Source organism: Danio aesculapii, chromosome 20 (genome assembly GCF_903798145.1).
Source record: "Danio aesculapii chromosome 20, fDanAes4.1, whole genome shotgun sequence".
NCBI classification, from domain to species: domain Eukaryota; kingdom Metazoa; phylum Chordata; class Actinopteri; order Cypriniformes; family Danionidae; genus Danio; species Danio aesculapii.
The window spans coordinates 25,975,283-25,991,160 of NC_079454.1; the positions used below are offsets into that span (position 1 = coordinate 25,975,283).

The following is a 15,878-nucleotide window of genomic DNA, read 5'->3' on the forward strand; positions in this document are numbered from 1 at the left end:
ATCTCTGGCTGATCGATCGAAGCATTCCTAATATTTATCTAATTTATTGATCGAACACAAAGTAAAAACAAGCATAAAAGCTTTTTATTTTTATTTCATAGTGAGGCGATGATGGCATGTTTTAGAAACATATATAATAAAACCGAATTTTCAAGATGTTGGTAGTTCAAGCTATGCAAAAATATGTTGAATGGATGAAAAAATACTTTAACTGTCGTACAAATGCTGTCTTTCTGCTCAAATAACATTTTATTTCTACTATTTATTTAATAATTGTTAATGGCAAGTTTCAGAAAAACTTGGTGCTGTATTTTTTTCCCTCTTTTCAACAATGACAGAGCTCTCTTCAAGTGAATATTAATTCCATTCACTGTGAAAATCTGAATTTCATTAAGGCCGCTCTTAATCCGTGTTCTGAGGAGCTGAGTGCGTATTGACAGAGCTTAAGATTCGGCAGGTTTACACCTCGCTCATTTAAAAAGCTGTCCATCAGGGTGTTTATTCAGTGAATGTAAATTCACCCCCAATTACCATTCAGTTCCACGCAGCTTTAAATCCATAAAAAAAAGAGACCGAAATCTTCATCCCAGACAATTCAGATGGTCACAATAACTTAATCCCGAGATAATTAAGACAAGTCTGGTGAGGACAGTATTTGGAATGCACAACACTTCAAAAGAGACATGATTTTTGTTTGTTAAAAGTTTTTTTTTTCAGTTTTACGTCCTTAATTTGCATTTTTTCCCCTCCTGTCACATCCTTATTATCCCAAGCTCTTGCCACATCCACTATGACTCACAGTGATTTAGAAATCCCCCCTTAATTCTGTCTGTATCTGGGTTTCCTCTTTAATGTTACACATGCATGGTGTCGCCCACATAAAATACTGTCGTTCTTTCATACCATTAGGAAGTTTTCTATAAGATTTATTTTTTAAAGTTTTAAAAAAGAAATCTCTCATCCACACCAAGACTGCATTCATTTGCTCATAAACAGTAAAAGCAATAATGCTGTTAAAGTTATTCAAATTTAGAAATGTTGCAATCCACATCTTAAGAATAATTTTTATTGTCAATATAAATCCCACGTGTGTTGAATAATGTGCTTTTTTTCTCTTTTTTTATTAAAATAAAAAAATATATACAGTACATAAAGCCTAAATTCTTCATTTTCAAAAGTATCCCATAGAACTTTAAATTGGTGACAGTGTTTCCTATAGTTTGAAATATATTTGCGGTGGTAGCCAGATTGAAACACCATTTACCCACATCACATAAATAGTTAACGATATGCAACAAACAAAACATCATTTAATTTTAACAATAATTTAAGCAAAATTGAATGCCAAAGCATTTAAGATATAAAATAGCCTATGTAATATAGCCTAATGACATCATCAAATTAGTGAAATATACAGCAAATGAGCAATAAATGACAGAAAAAGGAATTACGGACAATATCTCTAAAAATTTTAATAATTACAAGATTAAAATGTGTAGATTATTTAAATAAGGCAAATGCGTTGATTAACCATTACTATTGGTGTACACACACTACCGGTCAAAAATTTGGGGTCAGTAGGATCTTAAAATGTTTTAAAATAAGCTTCTCCTGCTCACCAAGGCTGCATTTATTAATCAAAAATACAGTACAAATTGTGAAATGTTATTGCACTCTAAAATAACTGTTCAAAAGTTTATAAAAAAAAGTTTATAATTTAATTTAATCATGTTTTACAGTGATTTTAAAGATGAATTTTCAACTTCATTTCTCCAGTCTTCAGAGTCAGAGTTTATTAATGGTAATAGTATTAAAAGTAGTACTGTCAGGAGTAATGATTTCATTTGAAACTACATCCAATAAGTAATGAATACGTACATATTTAATAAACAAGTATTTAACAATTTAACACTTTTTTATAATTTTATATAATAATTTATTTCAGTGATTTTAATGATGAATTTTCAGCTTCATTACTCCAGTCTTCAGAGTCACATGATCCTTCAGAAATCACTTTAATAATAATTATTGTTATTATTATTATTATTATTATTATTATTATTATTATTATTATTATTATTAATGGTAATAGTAAATAAAGCAATAATGACTGGAGTAATAATTTCATTTGAAACTACATACAATTAATAAATAAATATTACAAGTGATAAAATAAATATTTAATAAATAGGCATTTAACAATTTAACTTTTTTTCAAGGTACATTTATCAAATGTCACCTTGATGAACAGATTAAATTTATGTAAATTGTTAAACAAAATAAAAAATAAAAAAAAAAAAAAAAAAAAAAAAAACTGACCCCAAACTTTTGACCTGTAATGTATATTTTGCAGCCAATTTAGACAAGTAATTTATCCTCTCCGAGTATATAGTAAAGTTTTTCTGAGTTGTTTAGAGTTGTTTCAAGAACAAATTACTGAATGTATCTTTCACTCTCACGACAATGCGCACGCTGTCAGCTGCAAAGCAAAGCGAAAACAGGCTCAAGTAAAAAGGTCATGTAAAAATGCATACCCTTGACGAACGACAGCTTTAGAAAGCAAAAGCTGAATCCCGGACATTTTAGGAAATTAAATTTTTAGAGCGCGTGAGACTGTCTTTGGGATGAGACCTGCTGACAGGTCTTGCGCACACAGAACGAAACCGGTAAACGGGTTTTTCCACTACTTAATCAATCATGGATGTTTGGTTATATTAGGCGGATACAGTATAGTGTAAATGATGATAATAATAGTAAAAAAATGTGTCACTAAATATACTTGGGCGGTCATTAATATACCATATACCAAATTACAATGTACAAAAAGTGTCGGTGTATTTCTTTTTTTTCCAAGCATTTGGCTCCTGACATTGGGTATGCTTCATCTCGAAACTGGTACCGCACACATATTTACTTAAATCAGAGCCTGTGCGATGTGACAATCATCCTAAGCAATATTTCTCAATATACAGTGCGGCCCTATGTGATTTTATTTTTTCAGGGTTATTTGATTAACACATCCAAATTTACATTGTTTATTAGGAACAGAAACCTTTTTTGTAACATTATAAAAAGCCTACTGTCACATTTGATCAATTTACCTTATAAAAACAATTGTCTTTAAAAAAAACACACACACACAAACTTCTGCACTGTAGTGTGTCTCATTTCTGCACTACCTCTCATGCAGTACTTCTGCATATCTTTCAAGGGCATGTATCATCTTCATAACCCATTACTTTTATGAATCACCTTTTTAATGAGTCCTACTGTGTTTCCACATTGTACAACTTGCATGATTTCACCATTCATTTAACCTCTGGAAGCCACAGAAAGAAACCGAATGACTTTAAATCCCCCTCTTCAGTGTCCATTTTACAGGAAATTCACCATTCTCGTGCCCGGACGGAGTAAAGTGAGCCAACAAAAATGAGGGTCAGATCTGATGCACACTTGGAAGAAACAGGAGGAAAGAAAACAGAGTAATTGTGTGGTCAATTTGAGGTCTGTTTCCTCTGTTCTCTGATTGGAAAACAATGGACAACAATTAGACAGAAATTAATTCGAGTCTGATCCTTTCTTTTGGAAAGCGGATACATTTTTGGGGAATTACTGTAATGGAACAAAGGAGAATGAGGGTGGATGAGGAGAGTGGAAAGTGCTGCGGAGGTAAAGCGTATAGTGAATGATTAATGAATGGCATATGTGTCATCATAGGAGAGGCTGCACATTCGGCCTGATCCGCAGCAGCACAGCTAGAGCCTAATATGTTTCTCTCATCTACCCAAATTCATTTCTCATTCTCAGTTGTCTATTGTAGCATCATGACATTACAATCAAGCAACTTAAAATCACTGCCATATGGTTTTGTGCGCATATTGAAACACAAAAGGCTGTGGTTTAATGCAGTGCTCAGTTCTGCCATGTGACAGCACGATACTAGAGTGGTTTCTGTGATGCACATTTTGCTGTATTACAACAATATTATGCTCATGGCCGGAGCAAGCTGAAAGAGAAGACGAACGAAAGTGACCCGTTAGCAAGTGAGGACCGTCGCGGATGAAATTAAAGACCGGGTGGGGGGGGGGGGGGGGGGGGTGTTCGTGGATATAACTGAGGACGCAGGTGGTGAGTGAAGTATCGCGGACGCCGCCCTCTCTATTCTGCCGCCCCAAGCGGCCGCCTAGGTCGCCTCTATGGACGCGCCGGCCCTGATTATGCTATAATATTGTATATTATACTTTACACAACAGTTCTGTCTGGTTCTCAATTCTTATTAGCTGATAGCCATGTGATATTCTGCAATATCAGAACTTGTACAGCCTCTTCACTCTTGTGTATTACTCTGCCCACATAGAGTGAAAGCAGATGAATAAACTCACTAGTTTGACAAATGTTGCAGCTGTTGGACAACATAATGTACTTTTGAGGCTTTTATAGGCGAGAATGTAGTTGTAATTTATTCATAAGGATAGTGCCTAATTTAATTATTTAAAATTTCTGACATACAGCGCATCGGTATCCATCAGCCTGTGATTGAGCAGAGCAAAGATGTTTGGCATTGTCCATCCACAAGATGGTGACAGAGACTAAATAATAAGCCTTTAGAGGAGAAAAACTCGTAATTTTCTTACTACAGCTGATCAAATCATTATTAAACTGGTGACATTCTAAGTCATTCTTTCTCGTTTGTATGCTGTAGTGCTGTATTATACCATAGTAATTGTAGTGTATTGAGTGTGAGATGGGACTTACATCAGTAATGTATGTATTTTGTGTTGGCCACTCTTTGCATAAGCCTGAGCTACTTTTTGGTTGACCATCTGTTCCCAAATGAGTCTCCTGTTTTCATAACTGCAGACTAGTTCAGCAAACAGAAAAAAAGAAGAAATGCCCGCATGTGTTTAGCTTTTTTCCTTATCGCAAACACAACAGAAATCTGGTAGTGTTTGCACTGCTTTTTTTTTTCAGGGTTAATTATTGTGATATCCTGATTGCAACAGAGAAATACTGGAAAATGTCTCTAGACTGATGGCATTTCATTGATATTTCATTTTTATTGAAATGGCATTTCAAATGTCAGCAAAATCACCTGTTTTGTCATCACTTTAGACATTGCGATAGAGAATCGTCAAATACTAGTTCTTAAGTGACGTTTGTGAAGTAGCAACGGATTCTGCTGTTCTGATGTCAGCTGCAGATGTGAATGAATGGCGGAAAAAAGTAGTTCCTCATACAAAAAGGTTTTTTAAGACTCTCCCTGTTTGGTTTTCTTTTTTTATATACACGACTATGCCGTCAAACTGTTGTATAATTGCAATATCACACGAGTATCAGTGAGAGATGACTGTATATCATCACTGGTGGGACACTAAGGCACGCCTCACACCATTGCCGGTATACAGCCATTTCGCACAGCTACTCGCGTGTTATTGCTCACGTATTTAATATGTTGTATATTATATAGTATATCAAAATACTATAATATTTAACAATATCAACAATCATCATTTTATTAAAAAAATTCATTATAATTAATTAAAGTAGTTTTTAACTGCATTATTATAATTTTTATATATTTTTTTATTAATATTATTATTTTATGCTATTTTAAACAGTAAATAATATGTATTATTATTAATAATATACATTATTATGCTTGTTATTATTAATAATATATATTATTACACTATACTACAACTAAGACTATTTCAATTAATAATACATTTCACAAATATTAATAATAATAATAATAATAATACTTATTATTATTATTATTATTATTATTATTATTATTATACAATTTGATAATTAAAACTTATTATTTTGTCATTTTTCTTCATGTCCAATTTTGGAAATTTTTGCTCTTCAAATTTGAATACTTGAGATGTTAAATATTTCATAGTGTCCTGATAAATTGCATTAAGCATTACTTTTTTTACCACATTGTACAGCACTAACTAAGAGATGGTCTCTCTCCATCGCTTTGTGCCCAGGAAGTTGAGCATATCCTGTGATTCTACCTGATTGAACCTGTCCTTGAGCATATTTCCAGTTAGATCGACTCGCCCCGAACTCCCTCCCGCCTCTTTTCACCCTTGTCTGGCCTGTGTAAATAAGTCATCAATGGTGGAGGAATCGCTGTGCTATTCAAAAAGAGTGATGGCCGAGGAGAGGAAAGAAGAGGACAGGTGCTTATTAAAGGGGCGGAGAACATAAAAAAGAGGGAGAGGTAGAACTGCTGAGACCTGCTTCTGTTACTTCCAGCTGTAATTACCAGAAACGTTATGCCCATTCAGACTCAATTCAGACACGTGGCAACTCACACTTTCTGAATACCCAGTCTCAAGGTCCTTACACATGGAGTCCGGAATTCTCATTAAACTTTTTTTGTATGTTCAAAAAAAAAAAACTCCTCAAGATGTGTCAGCTGCATTTACACTGCTCTTGAAACTTTCATCCACTCAAAGAAATAATAATAATAAAAAAAAAAAAAACATTTCTGCATCCCTAAAAAGCGTTTTGGCAAATTAGAGCCACCGTACAAGCAAATGTCAAAATCCAGAATGGGGTCTGGTTTGATTCACTTCATCTCGCAACACAAGGCACACTATGACAGTGTCAAAAGAGTGAAAAAAAAATAATAATAATAATAATAATGACAGATTGGGGTCCAGCTGAGATTTAGAAATAGATTTTGAATCGCTTGGCATACAAAAGTTTCTGACTCAGTGAATGAACTTTAATTCTTAAATTAGCCAGGACTGCCACAATGCTCACTATAAAATAAAATAAAATAAAATAAAATAAAATAAAATAAAATAAAATAAAATAAAATAAAATAAAATAAAATAAAATAAATAAAATAAAAGAAAAAAAAGAAAAAAGAAAAAAGAAAAAAGAAAAAAAAATATTTAAATAAATAAAATGAATCAAAATAATCAAATAAATAAATAATCAAATAAATAAATAAATAAATAAATAATTTCACCATTCATCTAACCTCTGGAAGTCATGGAAAGAAACTAATTTAAATCCCTTTCTTCAGTGTCCATTTTACAGTATATTTGCCGTTTTCATGCCTGGACGGAGTAAAAAAAGCCAACAAAAATTATAGTCAGATCTGACGTGCACTTATAAGAAACAGAAGGAAAGAAAACAGTGACATCAATCAATCAATCAATAAATAAATAAATAACCTCATCTGACCAAAAATAAACAACAACTCGTCTGATTATATGCTTAGAGTAAGTGGGATTGAAATGCCACCTTGCAGTGATAAAAACACAAAGAAAATGGAGGTAATGGGAAGGAAAAAAGACCAGAGAATGACAAACGGCTCACTCACTAGTGCAGGCGACTGAAGGGGGGTCGGAGAGGGCTCTGTAGTAGCCATCCTCACAGTCACATCTCCACGAGCCCTCTCTGTCATTATAACTGTGTGCGGGACAACGGGAACACTGGAGATCCTGAGATGAAGACTTGTAGAATCCACGACCACAGGCTGCATAGTGTTGGAGAGAAAAAACGAGAATTAGCATGTGTTCACATTTTTAAATGATCTAGTATTTGGATCAGATTGCATCCTAATTCTGTTATATGTCTATATATATTTCTATTACATCCTCATTCTATTCTATTATATGATTTTTCTTTTTTTTATATCATGAATTTGAACCTAAACATTTGCCATTAATATAATATAATATAATATAATATAATATAATATAATATAATATAATATAATATAATATAATATAATATAATATAATATAATATAATATAATATAATTTAATATAATATATAGAAGTTGTGGCTGGAAGGGCATCCGCTGCATAAAACATATGATGCATAAGTTGGCGGTTCAATCCGCTGTGGTGACCCCTGATTAATAAAGGGACTGAGCCAAAAAAAGAACTAATGAATCATATAATATAATATAATATAATATAATATAATATAATATAATATAATATAATATAATATAATATAATATAATATAATATATACAAATAACACTTTGTATAGCAGAAATGTAGACAATTTTCTCATTTGTTTCTGATTATTATTTCTCCAAAGGCAAAGTTTTAAGACAAAACTTGATTGAAAATCATGATAATAACTTCTGAACCCTAACATTTTCTTCCGGGCTATAATAGCACACATTCAGTCAGTCATATGTTGCCTCAATCAAAGGTCTAACATCCCTGATCACCCTGAAAGCACTAGCACGCCTTCTTTCGCAGCACCTCTAGCAGTCAGAAATGTCCTAGAGGCAAGGTTACTGTGGAAAATAGGAAACTTAAATGGATTATTTCAGTATTTCACCTTTTATGAGGGGAAAAAAGGACATCCCACAGGCAGCCAGGGATCAGAGACAAAGCAGAAATTAGGGCCATATCGCTTTAGGCTATGCACAAGAATCACCCTCGCACGTCCCAATGACAACGAGTCATTTACTCCCACACTTTATTTCATACGCCCATATGGGCTGAATTTCCAATGAAGCACTATCATCATATATTACTATTTGCATTATAATTAGACAGCATTAAACACCTAATAAAATGATTTTTTTATCCTTGTATTGAGTTTTTCCTGCATTTATAATTCATCACATGGAGCTTTTGTGTTAATTAACCTTGTGAAAAGAAGCGAATTAAAAAAAAAGAGAGAGAGAGTCTGGGGTGACTCCAAAGACCGAGGTATTTTCCTGGTTCACATCAGTAAGCAAAGAGAAATAAGCTATTTTCGGTTTGGCCTTTTGGTCGGCACTGCTGAGAGATACTAATCCACACTTAGCAGCTGTTTGCTTAAAACCCCCTTCAGCCTAAAGAAGGAATCGGGCCCACATGATTTTGCTTAAACCCCAGCCACGCCTGTATCCCCAGGATAAATATTACTTTGTTCACAGCTATGCATTTTAATCATTATTACCAGGGACGCGACACTACTGATTTTCAATTCCAGACCCAGTTTTTAGATCACAGTAGTTGCATTGTTGATTTAGAGCCTTCCGAAAAGGGACGAAGTGCTGCAGCTTTCCGTGACAGGACTAAAACGGAGATCGCACAGGAGGTCGAGCGATTTCCTCATTTTAAACATCACCCTGTTGAGATGGAGGGTGGCTGAGCGGTACGGTATCCCCATTTCAGCTACATGAAAGCCCTGTCACTGCGTATTTAGCTCAGAAGCGTGGCACGGTGTGGCCATGCAACGTAAAGAATAAGAGCCTTCTGAGGCAGAGAAGTGGAGGAAAGGGATGTGATTTTATCTGGGATCTTTCTCAACCAGTGAGGACTTGTAATTGAAAGCAGCAAGTCTAGCTTGTGCTGTAAAGAGGTGGTGCTGGCAAAGTGTAATGTCAAATAGGTATGGGACGATAATAGTTTTCAAGGTATAGCGCAGTTTGGAAAAGTGAAGGTTTTAAAACCTCCAAAATTTTCTGCTGTACGGTTCCTAAGGTATTTGTAAGATTTTTTATTTATGTTTTTAGGACTACAGTACCTCCAGCAGAAAAGATATCCAAAGATGGCGTCTTAAATTGTATTAAATCCATGTTTTTGAAGCTAATGAAGACAGCAGAAGTCAATGATTCATCTAATTATTTAGCCTGACTTGTTTACTCTTCCAAAATATTTAAAATGTTTCTCAAAATAAAATATTATGTGTTCAAAAGGGGAAAAATGTTTGTATTTTCAGGCATTTAAAAAAGAATATATTTTAGAGCAGTAATCACAATGCGGTGAAATCATGATATTTTTATTCAAGGTTATCATACCGTCAGAATCTTATACAGGGCCATGCCTAATATCAAGTAGTATGGTTAAAAAAGTATTCAGGATTTTCATTGTTTAAGGACATAATTACATAAACTAACATGCATATTCAAGACAAAAATAGAAAAAAAACATATTCTGAACAAACAAAATGAAAATTTGGGAAAAGTAGAATTATTTAGTAAGAGGAATGGAAGATAAACATGAGTAAGTACAAGACAAGCAAGGAAAAAAGCAAAACAGATAAGAAACCAAAATAAGAACAGGAAAAGAAAAGACAAGCAAAGGGAACAACAGAACGAAAAAGAAAAAGGTTAAAAAATAAAGGACGTGATTAAGACAAAGACAGAAATGTAGGAAAATGACAAAGAAATGATCGGGTAACCCTCAAACTGCCCCGCCAAGAAAAACATTTTTGGATTGCATTTCTCAACTTCTAATGTCACTAGTTAACACACTCAATGTATTTTTTTCAACTCATGCCATAATTTCTAAAATATATACCTCTAACAAATGGTTGATATGTCAGTTTACGATAAAAGTACAAAGTTTATGGACTTAATAAATACAGTTGAAGTAAGAATTATTAGCCTCCCTAAATTAGCCCCCCTGTTTATTTTTTTCCCCAATTTCCTATTTAACGGAGAAAACATTTTTTTCAACACATTTCTAAACATAATAGTTTTATAACTCATTTCTGATTTGAATCTTTGCCATGATGACAGTAAATAATATTTGACTAGATATTTTTCAAGACACTTCTATACAGCTTAAAGTGACATTTAAAGGCTTAACTAGGTTAATTAGGTTATAGGCAGGTTAGGGTAATTAGGCAAGTTATTGTATAACGATGGTTCGTTTTGTAGACTATCAAAAAAATATACAGCTTAAAGGGGTTAATAATTTTGACCTTAAAATAGCATTTTAAAAAATTAAAAACTGCTTTTATTCAAGCCAAAATAAAAACTTTCTCGAGAAGAAAAAATATTATCAGACATACTGTGACAATGCCCTTGCTTTGTTAAACATCATTTGTGAAATATCTAAAAATTAAAAAAAAAATGTAAAAAAAATCAAACTGTGTACTATGAACATCTGAAAATATGAAGCGAAAGACCAATTTATTTAAAAAAAAAATATTCAAAACCACCTAAATCACCTTTATTTTTTTAAATATGCCATAAAATATTTAATATTCTCATTTAACACATTTTCTTGTTTTTTTTTTTTTTTTTAAACAAAAACCAAAAATAAGTGTAGTACTGCAACAGGATTATGTTTGTTTGATTTTTATTTATTTTTCATTTTTGTAAACCAACAATACTGTGTGTGTAAACCATTATTTAAAACAGCTATTCTTTAAATGACATTATTTAAAACAGTCAAAATATGGTTAACCATTTGGTAGAGCAGGCAGTTAAAGGCATAAAGGTAAGAGGAAAAAGGAAAAGAAAAAATGAATAAGAAAAGCTGCTGGAAATTTAGGGAAAAGAGAAAACAAACTGTTAAAGAAAAGGTTAGAGAAGAAAGAACAGGAAAAGATTAGAAACAGGAATGAGAAAATAAATAGTAACAGAAACAGGAAAAGAAAACAATAGCAAGAACTTTAAGAAAAGTAGCAGGGGAAAGGAAAATCAAGAGAAAAAAGGACAGGAAATAGGAAAAAGGGAAAGACAAGAAAGGTCAGGTAAATTGAGGAAAAGTAATGGGAACAAAGTAACAGATCAAAGAAAATGCAAGCAAAAAGTAAGGAAACTATGAGCAAAACAACAGAAAATAAAAACAAGAGACAGAAAGAGAACAGGAAAAGTAAAAAGGAGATGGAAGAAATAAAAATAAAGGAAAAACATTTCACTAGTATAAGCTGGTGTGTGTGTTAGCTTTAGCGTGAGCCGTTGTGTATGGGGAAAAGATCCCGCCTGAGCCTGAGAGCTCAAGACCTGGCCACGGGCACTCAACGGCTCTCTCGCGAACACGCTAAGATTAGCACCATCACAAATCACCAAAACAGGAGGACTCTCCACTGCCGACACGGCTGCCTTTTTACGTCTCTGAAGTGGGGACGGTTTATTTTTACATCCGCACGATCAGGATTTGTTTATTGCCGCGTCTGAGAAGCCCAAGTATCCCTGAGTTGTTTACACAAGCAACCAACCAGCAAATTAGGCCTCAAATCAAAAGTAGCGCTGACACGGGGGCCCGCCTGAGAATCTGCCTCCTCTCCACCTCTCCGGCTTTACTATGAGTGACACGCACAAACACTGCCATTTCTGAAGCCCGAATTCCTGCCCTCCAAAGCCAGACGTGCAAACACTGGCCGTGAACTAGCCAAAAAAACAAGCTGTAGCATTGTGCTAAAGCCACCACAGAGATAAATGATAGCTTTGTTTTCCCCCATCCTGACAGCTTTATTTCTGTGGGAGAAAAAAGATGAGGCTTGCCCAATTATGCCTCCTTCTGCCATGCTGCATAATGTCTGCTAGCATGTAATCATGACTGAATTAGCGCTACATGACCCCGTGTGCCAGCGGCTCTTGAGAGCATGGTAACCAATCTATGAAACAGACACTGAGACGATATCCTCCACTTAACTGCCCATTTCTGCTCTGAATTGAGAACATGTCTTGCCAACAGAAGCGCCTGGCTGCTAAAATGCGAAACGGAACGGGGAAACACTAGCTTAGGCGGGTTTAAAAAGTGCACTGAAAGACTTGGCTTTATTGGAGCTGCCACTAGCATGAAGGTGAGCTAATGGGATGTGCTTGTTGACATGGACACGCAGAGCAGGCAACAGCAACCTCATTTACTGCACAAAGAAATTAGTCGGGCCCCTTAGAAAAAAGGGGAAAAAACAGGTTGAGGTTAAGCAGAATAACAGAGAAAGAGATTAAAACAGCCTGACATTCCTCCCAGAGTCTTTAGCAGGCGGCGAGTGCCAGCGTCAGTAATTTACCTTTCAGTGGTCAAGCCCTCTGGTTTAGCTAAAGGGGGAGGAAAAAAACAGGTCTCTCTGCGTTTCTTACATGGCACTAATAATGCAGGAGGAGTTTGCTATTAATGTGCTTCAATCTCTAATATGTATTCTGAGCATAATATAAATGATAACAGCATCCAGATAATCGTCGCAATAAGGGTGCATAATCTTTTGAAGGATAGCGAGTTTGGAGCAATTAATCCCTCTTGATTTTTCTAAAGACATATTAAGATTTAATAACCACCCAGAGGTAAAATTCAAGATGATGTCCAGCTGAACTGCACAGACTGCTGACTTGTCTAAAATTAGCGTATTGACTACGGAATTCTCAAACAGTTCTCCCTCTGGGGAGGGTGAGGAAATGTCCTAATCACAGGCTTTCCTAAAGCGAGTGCTGGTTTTTCTCTTGCTCTTGAGCTGTCAGTTGTTTTCTCTTGTTGGTTTTCTTCCGATGAATTTCCTATAAACCTCCGGGTTGCCCTTTTTAGACCTCGCTATATTATTTTCTGATCTCAGTCTATGTTCAGAATGGAAAAGTAGCTTGCTACTTACGGAACACTGCACAATATTCACAATATATTCCCTGGTGAAGAATAAGTGTACTTTACTGTATCAAATGTCCTCTTATTGTGTACTCTGTTTAACATATACAGTTGAAATCAGAATTATTAGCCCGCTTGAGTTTTCTTCTTTTAAATATTTCCCAAATGATGTTTAACAGAGCAAGGAAATTTTCACAGTATGTCTGATAATATTTTTTCTTCTGGAGAAAGTCTTACTTGTTTTATTTTGGCTAGAATAAAAGAATAAATTTTTTTAAAACCATTTTAAGTTCAAAATTATTAGCCCCTTTAAGCTATATTTTTCCGATGTTCTACAGAACAAACCATACAATAACTTGCCTAATTACCCTAACCTGCATAGTTAACCTAATTAACCTAGTTAAGCCTTTAAATTTCACTTTAAGCTGTATAGAAGTGTCTTGAAAAATATCTAGTCAAATATTATTTACTGTCTTAATGACAAAGATAAAAGAAATCAGTTATTAGAAAGGAGTTATTAAAACTATTATGTTTAGAAATGTGTTTTAAAAAATCTTCTCTCCGTTAAATGAAAATTGGGGAAAAAAAACAAACAGGGCGGGCTAATAATTCAGGGGGTTTAATAATTCTGATTTCAACTGTATGATTGGTTACTTATGGTAGGTTAGGGTTAATACGCAGAATTTAGTCTTATTACTATAGTATGTACATGAAACAAGGGCACTATACTAGGGCTGCATGATTTTGGAAAAATTTTACATTGCGATATTTTTTTCTCTGCGATATAAATTGCGATAAGATTTCACCAGATGACTTCAATAGCTCTATTTGCAAAGTCATTACCTGGGATGATTTTTTAGGCGAGAGTAATATAAATATATTTTCTTGTAATTTATTATATACATAAAGTACAGTCATAAATAAACACAATCGAGCAAATATTAAAGTGAAATAAACTGTGCTTTGTGGTTTTCTGAAGAGGGCAACATCATTCAGGTACAGAAATTGAATAATCCGATGTAAAATAGCACTGTATAGTCTTCACCATATGAATAATTTAATAAAATACATTTTTATTAAACTCTCTTTAAATGCTCACACAGTCACAGGCCCTAAAAACACATGCAAATGATATACATTCACTCTATTACGGTTGAATTCTGCAGTGTCAAATCTCACATCTTTTGACCAGTGGTTTCTGATCATTTATATTATAAGTGAAATATACATTATATATTTATATTATTAGTGAAATATAAGTTGTGATATCGATGCTCAAACAATATATTTTGCAGGCCTATACTGTACAATAAAGTGTTACCAAAGTTTAGAGAATTAAAAATTGAAGGCCACCAAGTGTACTTAAAGACCTAATGTTTCTTAAAGCAATTAAGCATACCTTTGTGAAGTGTACTTTGTATTTATTTATTTATTTATTTATTTATTTATTTATTTGTTTGTTTATTTGTTTGTGTATTTATTTATTTATTTATTTATATTTTATTTTACTTAATTACTTATATATTTGTTTGTTTGTTTATTTGTTCATTTACTTATTTATATTTTATTTTATTTATTTATTTGTTAATCATGATTTACAGCAATTAAGTGTAAGAAAACATTACATTCACCTTAAATAAATAAAAAAAATAATTAAATAAAAAAAATAATAAATAAATAAATAATTAAATAAATATTGAGTTTTAAAAAAGTTTAAACATCTGACATTGAAATCAAATAGTACAAGTAAAAAATATATCTACTAATTAAATCCATCACACTGGTTATGGAAGGTCAAGTCCAGCACGTGGCATTGTGGGATACAGTATCTCACACAGCGTGCTCAGTTGTATACTGCGCATTTTGGCAAACATAGTAGGTCATCTGCATATTTCATATACAGTATAACATGATCATGCTGTGCACAGGACAAACACAATCTTTCTGCAGCAGTAAAAAACATACTAGTATTTTCCTGATGTGCAGTATCCAAAGAGAACTGGACATTAGGGCTGCACAATATATCGTTTCAGCATCGGTATCACAATGTTTGATCATGCTGCTTTACATTGAATGCATAATGCAGGCTAAACAAACAGTGACAGAAAACACTAAGTCACTAACACTAACATAAGAAAGCATTTAGGTAGGTCTCACCACAACTTTTTCCGTCATCATTATATTTTATAGGGAAGCCAAAATGCTTTCATACACGTGATTTGAATCATGCGGGACGCGATCTCTCTGCAATTGTTATAAATGTTGGATTAACAAACAAATTCAAAAAAGTTATTAAAGTATATAAACCAAAAAAATTATAGAATTATTTTAATTTATTATATTATTATAGTATACAGTGTAGACACTTTAGTGTTATTTTATCTATTATTATTCATTTCTGTACCTCAATACTGCCAGATGAAACTATAAAATGAATGTATTTGTTCATTTGTACTTTTGTACAGTTGTATTTGTTGTATTGTACTTAATGCAGAAACTCCTCTACACAATAATCACAATCAATGTAAAATATGAATTCATTCCAAATAGCGTTTTACAAGATCTTGTGAAATTATATTCAT

The 15,878-nt window shown here is 33.5% G+C and overlaps 1 protein-coding gene across 5 annotated transcripts in view; it reads right to left on the reverse strand.

The window, feature by feature from the left end:
* Positions 1 to 15,878, reverse strand: part of epha7 (eph receptor A7) — a 148,294-nt gene that overhangs the window by 114,629 nt on the left and 17,787 nt on the right. For all 5 annotated transcript variants that reach the window (XM_056445543.1, XM_056445541.1, XM_056445542.1 and 2 more), the window contains exon 4: positions 7,349 to 7,504. In XM_056445543.1, coding sequence (XP_056301518.1) covers positions 7,349 to 7,504 — 156 coding nt within the window. The remainder of the gene's footprint in view (positions 1 to 7,348; positions 7,505 to 15,878) is intronic.